At 54.8% G+C, this 8,004-nt stretch overlaps 1 protein-coding gene across 1 annotated transcript; it reads right to left on the minus strand.

Moving 5' to 3' along the window:
- Nucleotides 1-4,082: 4,082 nt before the first annotated feature.
- NKX2-8 (NK2 homeobox 8) lies at nucleotides 4,083-6,122 on the minus strand. The gene is made up of 2 exons (XM_032344065.1): nucleotides 5,621-6,122; nucleotides 4,083-4,955 (listed from the first exon to the last, which is right to left on the minus strand). Exons 1-2 carry the CDS (start codon nucleotides 5,775-5,777, stop codon nucleotides 4,396-4,398), a joined length of 717 nt encoding a protein of 238 aa, XP_032199956.1. The 5' UTR covers nucleotides 5,778-6,122; the 3' UTR covers nucleotides 4,083-4,395.
- Between the last annotated feature and the right edge of the window lie 1,882 nt (nucleotides 6,123-8,004).

Here is an 8,004-nt window from a genome sequence, read left to right on the forward strand (position 1 = left end):
CATATTACCTGCACAAAACAGATAAACTTGGTTAACAAACTATTTAACTATGCTAAGCCCCAAAGTATCCTGCCTGAACATTTTATTCCTAAGTCTAAAATGGTTTAAAGTTGTAAAGCGTGTGTGTGTGTGTGTGTGTGTGTGTGTGTGTGTGTGTGTAAGAGGCAAGTTAATTGTGTGTGTAAGAAGCAAGGGAACAAGAAACACCTAAACACCATTGTTAGAAGGGAAGGTATAGGTTAACCTGGGCTCAAATAACTTCCCTCTAACCCATCAGTAACACATTATCTAAGATTCTAAAGTGCTAAATTGGTCAGATAAGAGACTTGCTAAGATGTAAGATCCTCTGAACAATGAGGAAAGAAAATTGAAGTGAAAATTGCAATCTCCACCCACAAGAGACTTAAGTGAGATGAAGTGAAAAGTGTTTACAATGGAAGGAAAGAGGGAAAATGTGAAGAGGATGATATTTAATAATAAAGATAACACTGGAGACCCAGGAAGGAGGAAGATGACTGGGGAAAGGGCCAGCAAAGCCAAAGTCATAAAGCTCCACAGGGGTCTGGGCCTGGGGGTTGGGAAAGCTTAGAGGAGCTTATCGGAGTCAGCAGCGACTCTGCCAAAAGCCCCGTGGACAATTGGTGTCAAGGCAGCCGCAGCAGATGTTTTTCTGGAAGGAGAATGGTGGAATGATAGTCACGGGAAAATACTGTGGCCTGCAGCAAGAGCTGTGTTTCACTGACAAGACGCTGGACAAGAAGGCACACAGAGCGGCAACACAGAGGCTGTGTGAGCAAGCCAGAAGTTCGGCAGACGAGGGGAGAAGGCCAAGGGAAGGGAAGAGAGGAGGGAGGAAGGGGAAAACGGAGACCATATCTCTCAGACCGGCATTTGTAACGTAACCAGGACTACCAACTGGGAGAAATAAAACGTAAAGAATGGGAAATCGTTCCCACCATGTGGTGAAACATGTGGGATCCGGAGCTGTAACGCCTGTGTTCCTTGCTGGCTCTGTCAGTTCCTAGCTGTGTGACCCTGGACAGGTTACTCATAACCCCTTGGCCTTTAGTTTCCTCATCCGTGAAGTGGGACTAGCAGTACCATCTCACGGGGTCGTTGTGAAAACTGAACAAGTTTAATGAGTAAAAGAACTTAGACTATTGCCTGGTATCCAGGAAACATAAGTAAGTTTTAGAAACTGCTGTCACATCATGTGATCAGTTTCTGAGAGTGGCCCTGAAGGATCTGTAAGACTAGTTTATGGGGGCACCTGGGTGGATCAGTGGGTTAAGTGTCTGCCTTCAGCTCAGGTCATGATCTCAGATGGGGGGGGCATTGCTGGGATGGAGCCCTACATGGGCTCTCTGCTCAGTGGGGAGTCTGCTTCTCCCTTTCCCTCTCTCTTTGGGCTCTCTCTCCCTCTCTTGCTCTCTCTCAAATAAATAAATAAAATCTTTAAATAAAAAAAGGACTATTTTATGATGGTTGGGTAGTATATACATTGTCACATCAAAATTACAATTGTCTTCCTTAAGGGCAGTTTGCAGGATGCCCAAATGTGGGTTAAACAAAGGATGATGATGACATTTTATGAGGTTTACAACTGCTATCGACAAGTCACTTACTCCCACTCATTGAGCCTCTGCTTCTATCTGTAAAATGGGCATATTACATATACAATATGTAAGGTTTCTGTGAGATGAACGTGAAAGTGTCTAGAACAATACCTGGAACACAGTAAGTTTCAACACTGAGTGTGAATCCCATTTGTGATATGGGTGATGGGCGGCAGCTTTAAAATACTCTCATCTAGGGAGCGAGATCCTAACTGTTCTCCCAGCTGCCTGTAAAGAAGCCTTGGGTTTAGCTTCTCTTGTCGGCACCTAGAAGAACTGCTCTTTTAGGTCACACAGAAAACTGAAGTTTATCTTTCACAGCTGATCTCAGGTAAGAACAGAAGAAAAATGACAGCCTGAGTCTCTAAAATGGGTCAGTGGTGATGGGAATATATTTTTAACTCTTCCCTGCAGTTTTTCCTCTCTAAAAGGCCAGGCCTAAAGAAAAGGAGCAAGAGGAAGCAAGTAACAGTTTCTACACAATGGCTCTTAATGCTAATGTCATAGGAGAGTTCTGACCCCTTCCTGCCCAGGACATCAGCTGGCTTGCTGGTGGGCGTCCTGCTACGGCTTTGACCACTTCACTGGGAAGCTTGACTTTCTGATCAGAGTGGACCTCTAGATGAATTTGGCTGAGGATATGATTTCCAAAAGAACCTCATGATTCAGACCCCTCAGTATGGACCTCATATTCAATAGGCTCTCACCACTTTGCACACCCCAAGACCCACTTCCTCTGTAACTCCAGGAAAAGAAGAGGCAAGACACAACAGCTGATGAGTTTGCACTTTCTCCCAAATGTGCGGGTCTTTGCCACTGCCAAGAGCAGAAAGCAAAGTTACAGATCTTTACCTCCAATCTTGGAGAAAACACTCCTTCTGGAGGAAGAGCACGGAAGAGCCAAGCACCCAGCCAGCTAAACACAGGGGCAAGTCCCAGCCAGGGCCTTCTTCAGAAAACTTTCCCCCCTTCTCTTTCTCATCTGCTCTGCCAGGGCTAACTGGGAAGCCCCCATAGTGGTTTTCAATATATGTCTTAAAATGTCCAGGCTCCGTCCCTGGCAATCATTTATTAGAAAGAGGTTTTATGATACAAATTTGATAATCTCCCATGCACACTGGCACTGTTCTAATTGAAGTTGTAAGCCCATAAAATTCAAGCCCTTTGTCTTCCTGAAGGCCACAAGGTTTAAAAAGGTTTAAAAAGATACTATTGTCCTCTCTAACACCCACGACATTGTCACCAGGGACTGATTAAACAGAGTCCTGAATTGAAACAGTGCGGATTTTGTCTAGGTCCTTTTCAGGCCTGACAATGCCCTTTTCAGTTTCCAAGACAAAAGGAGGTTTAAGGATCGAGATTCTTCCGAGATAACCGCATCCATATGGAAGGCAAGGTGGCCAGCAGCTGAGACCAAAACACCCCACTCCCTTCCCCCTCTGTCTTCTATCTCCCCACCCCACAAAATTTCAGGTGATAACCCTGCCTCAGCTACCCTACCTCCGGGGGCGGGGGGAGAAAAAGGGGGTCTGGAACTGGCCCAGTGTCTGCCTCACAGACCTCACTGAGCCTTTGCTCCCTTCTCTGGATGGGATGCCTGAACCTACTCTCCTCAAGCACATCTCCTCGCTGAGGAGGCAGGCCCTAACTTCTCTGAGGGGTAAACACTTGCATAGGGACCTCTGCGGATCCGCATACTGAGCCCAAGGCGAGTTCCAAATTCCAAGGGTGGAACCCCAGATTCCGGAGCTTAGAGTGCATCGGGACCTCCGGTGAAATGAGACCCACCAGGAGATCCCACACAGATGTTGTCCCATCCGGGGTCTCCAAAGCCGTCTTCCCTCAGCTGGCAGCCCTGAGGAGGGTCATTTCCCCCACCACTCTTTGATTTCTTCATCAAGCTATCCCATGCCACCTCAGCCAGGTGTAGAACTAAGAGGGGGGGAAATCACAGATGCCAAGTGAGGCACTCGCAGGCTTAATTGGGATTTACGAATTCTCTGGGTGCTCGGGTGGGTGCTCTTTGGGTCCAGAAAAGGACAGCTTGCCACCAGGCCTGAGCTGTTCCAAAGCAGTACGCTCTACCCCCAGCTCACCTGGCACGTCTCCAGAGAGTCCTTGTGGGGAAGCTTATCATGTCCTACCCTGGCCAACTCGGTTGACTTTTGGTGTCTGAAACACCAGCAGATTCGGGAGTCCAGAGGGGCCTCCAACTGATCTCCCCGCCACCTCCCCGCTGTCAGGGATCTCAGGGTTCCCTTGGCTTCTTCCCCGCACCTGCCTCCCTCCACCCCTTTCCCCAGTATCTTCCTAAAGCTGCATCGGGCCTGGGACCTGCCCTTCCAACCAACCCGGGGTGGGAAGAGTGGACTAGAGTCCTTGACTCGGGTCCGGAAAGCACAGCGCCGGCAGGCGCTCGGGGGACCCAACCCTCCACATTTTATTCTCGTACCACAAAGAGGAAAAATATTCTATTTCTTTAAAAATACGTTGTTTCCCATACAAATAGCTATTTTAAAATATACAAATAAGGTTTTAAGCAATAAAATCTAGCTCTGGGGTTGGCGTCGAAGAAAGAGGAAAGAGGGGAATGCTGGCTGAAATTCCCTGCTCAGCGGCTGGGGAGGGCGGGGTTAGGGACCCCAGCGCCGAAGGAGGTGGGGCCCGCAGAGAGGTGGGGCCGGGAAAACTGTCCGGATCTCCGCTTCCAGCCGTGCTTCGGCCGCAGAGCCACTCCAAAGTCCGGGATAGCCCCAGGTGCCCGCGCCCCGCAATGGCCTCACCAGTTCCAGGAGACCAGGGCTGGGGGCACTAAGTGCTGATAGGCCGGGAAGAGGCCGAGAGCCGAGCAAGGCCCGAAGGCGGCGTAGCCTGGCGAAGGGCAGGCGGTTGGGGAGGCGCCGCTCTTGTCCTGGGCGGAGGCCGTGCTCAGATCGCCGGTGCCGCAAGGCTGCCCGTCGCGCACCAGCACAGGGACCACCACGCGGCGCAGCAGGCCCGGTGCGGCGCGCAGCTCGGCGGCGGCTGCCAGGTCCGGCGACTCCGCCGCCCCTGGCGCTCCAGGGGCGCGCGCGCGCTTCAGCTTGTAGCGATGATTCTGGAACCAGATTTTGACCTGTGTGGGCGTGAGGCGAAGCAGGCGCGCCAGCTGCTCGCGCTCGGGCGCAGACAGGTAGCGCTGCTGCCGAAAGCGTCGCTCCAACTCCAGCGTTTGCGCCTTGGAGAACAGCACCCGACGCTTCTTCCTCTTTTCAGCGTCTGAGCCGGGAGACACCGGCCCAGTAGACGGCTGCTGCGACGAGTCGGGCGGGCTGGTCTCAGGGCTGCTCTCGTCCGAGACTGGGGGCGGCAAGGGAGACACGGCCTGATGAGACGCTGGCCCCTCCGCGCGCCGGCTGCTTCTCGCGCGCGCGCGCGCGCGCGCGTGGAGCCACCGGCGGGAGGGCGCCGCCACTCGCCCGCGGCTTTAGGGCTGCGACCATTTCCTTCCCTGGGCCCACATCCGGACACCCACCTCTCCAAATTCAGGGACCTCATTTATACCATAACCGGAGACCGCGCCTCCTAAGAAGCTCACCAGGACCCTCTTAAAACAAGTCCACACTGGTCGCTTGCTAGCAGACGAATTTACCGCAAGCTGGGTCACCAACGCAGGCCACCTCCAGGTCTATTGCAATAGTTTGCCGAGGTTTGCAAAGGCTTGGAGAGCTAGGTTCGCCACTGCTGCCCATCCCTGACCGAGGCCTGGGAACGTAGCCGCATTTCAGACATGTAAAGGCCATTTCTTTAATATTTAAATATTGTGACCTCTAGAAACAGAAACCCAGATCCCGGGCGTCAGTACCAGGCGCAAGGATCTGCTCTCAGGATGTGCTGAGGTCACCAATGGCACAGGGGTTTTTGGTAGGGGCAAAGACTGTTTTCGACTTCCCAGTCCCGCATCGGTCGGGCGCGTGGTTCTGCTCCCCTCTCCCCGCTCCCGCAGTGGTCCTCGGCTTACTCACGGGGGTAGTGGCTGCGCTCGGATTCCAACCAGGTGGCGCAGGGGCCGGGCCCGGGAGCGCGTAGCTCCGGCTCCCGCCTTCTCAGGTGTTGTGCGTCCTGCTCGGGTAAATCCAGGAGGCTGCGCACGGTGAAGCTGAGGCGTCCAGAGGTGGCCATGGCCAAGGAGGGGATGGAGGCGGGGGCGGGGCAGGCTGGGAACTGAGGGGCGGCCGGGGACGCCGCGGCTACGGGTGGGAGCCAGAGGCGCACGCCATGCGCTGGCTGCCGGGATATTAGCGCGCTTACAGCGGAATCTCTGTTTATATAAACAACTCTTCCCACCCGGGATGCTTTGAAAGCCGAGGTCCGGGTATGCAGGGTGTTAAGTACCTGAATGAGTGCTGGACCAAAGACTGAGCGAGCCCGGAAGGTGCAACCTCCGCCCCCGCCCCCGCCCCGTCCCGTCCCCCGCCCCTCGGCGCCCCGTTACCTCCCAGAGGCGGCAGGAAGCAGCTCTACGGCATTAGCGATTCTGTCTGATTAGCCCAAAGTGGGGACAGATAATGGGGATTGTTACCAATGAATAACATCTTGGGTGGCGAGCGGTGGTCACCACCCGCCTGTCTCAGCCCCAGCTTCCTCCTCCTCCTGGGCTGACACGGGACCTGGCCCCGCAGGAGCGCCGGCCAGGGTGGGGGCGGCATGGGTGGGTTTATGAGCACCCAGGAATTTATTCCCTGTTTGCTTTATTTCTCGAGCTTGTTTGCTAGAGTGTTCGTTTCCCGCAATTATCCGTAAAGTGATTTACAAGGCGGCGTTAAACTCCGGCGCGCTCTTTCTCTTTTTGGTTTGGGCCCCTCTAAGGATTCAGAGGCGAGAAATTGCAGGCGGGCACAGAGGAGTGGCCTGGTCCCGCCGGCCTCTGGGCCGAGGGTTATTGAAAGCCTGTAGGAACCACATCCCAAACGCCCCCCTCCCCCCCCACTTCAAGGGGTACTGGGGAAGGGCTGGCAATAGTACAGGAGCCCCAGCTCTGCGCCCCTTTCCCCAGACTGGCAAAACGGAGGCAGAATCGGGCCAAGCTGTTCACGATCTTCGTTCCACCCTCCTTAGCCCAGCCCCGCCCGGCTGCTGCGGGTCGTGGGCTCAGCCCCAGAGGCGGCGCTCCTCAGAGCCCAGCCCAGGCCGGTTCTGGAGCTCACGGGCGGCGGCGTCTCACCCGGAGCCCGTGAGGGCCTTGCGGCCTCCTCGGCGTCGCCAGACCCTCTGGCGCCACTTGTGAGCTTCAGCTATGTGGCCTCAACGTCAGGCCTAGTACCCGGGGATACGGCCTCTGCCCCAGGGCAGGCCTCTGGCCTGGGCTTCCCGCTCCAGGCAGCCGCTGGGACTGGTCCGGTACTGGACCGATTTGGAGAATTAGGACTGGCCCGCCCGGCAGAAAAGACAGCCTAGCCTGCCCGGGGTTTCTTTGCGATCTCGGATCTGGTTCCCACAGCCCCAGCCGGAGAGAATGATCCAGGTAGAAGGCGCAGGGAGCCAGCCGGCGCGGATACATTTTGTTGGCCCATGGCTCCCCTCGTGGTCCCGCTTCGGTCTAGGACTCATTGGGGGGCACTTTCAGAGGCCTCTTCTCTGAAGCCATGGTTTGGGTATTTGCTTGCTAAATTCTAGTGAGGGACGCGGCTCTTGGGTGGCCGAACCCGAAATCCTAGCTCCACCTGAGCTTAATTGGGACCTGGCTCCTGTGCAAGGGGCCCCGGGCTCGCTGGTCCGGTGCACCCTCCCCATCAGCCTCCCTGTCAAGCGTGCCCAAGGCGCCCTGGGCTGCGCAGCGCGCTGGGTGGTCGGGCGGAGGCAACCCCAATACAGGCCAACTGCTAGGCCGCGGACAAAGGGGAAATGGAGCTCGACGCCCGGACCTGTTGGAAGCATTTGTTCCAGTCAAGATTTTGCATTTGTTCAGTCCGAAATAATGGGTGATTGACGCCTGCTCACAAAGCTCTTTAGCACGCCGGGATAAATCCGAGCTTGTCCCGTGTTGTCATGGTTTTCAATGGGGTTCAATGGGATTGGGAGCACGATCGACTCTGCTGGCCGTCTCTCTGCCGCCCCGGCAATAGATTTATTAGTTATGTCTTTTTAAATAAGATTAAATTGAAATGACCTGGCTGTCCTCTCTGAGATGGGCGGCAGAGGGAGCCAGGAGTAGACAGGGCGTGGCAGGAACCCAAACTCCGTGCCCACTGCGCCCCAGCACCTAAACTCCAGAGTCCCAGAGATGGGGCAGGTCACAGACTAGCCCAGGGCTTTTTGGACTTCTCTCCAGGTAGTCGGATGGCTGGCAACCCCTTGCTAGCCCATTTTCTCAGACAGATGGAAGGAGGGCATGGCAAAGACCATCCTA

Source organism: Mustela erminea, chromosome 5 (genome assembly GCF_009829155.1).
Source record: "Mustela erminea isolate mMusErm1 chromosome 5, mMusErm1.Pri, whole genome shotgun sequence".
In the NCBI taxonomy this organism is placed as follows: Eukaryota; Metazoa; Chordata; class Mammalia; order Carnivora; family Mustelidae; genus Mustela; species Mustela erminea.

Bases quoted from the DNA above. Each gene is read 5' to 3' on its own strand.
- NKX2-8 (XM_032344065.1), bottom strand. From the start codon at position 5,777: ATGGCCACCTCTGGACGCCTCAGCTTCACCGTGCGCAGCCTCCTGGAT. The intron at 4,956-5,620 runs GTGAGTAAGCCG...TGCCGCCCCCAG, and splicing joins CGAGCGCAGCCACTACCCCC to TCTCGGACGAGAGCAGCCCT.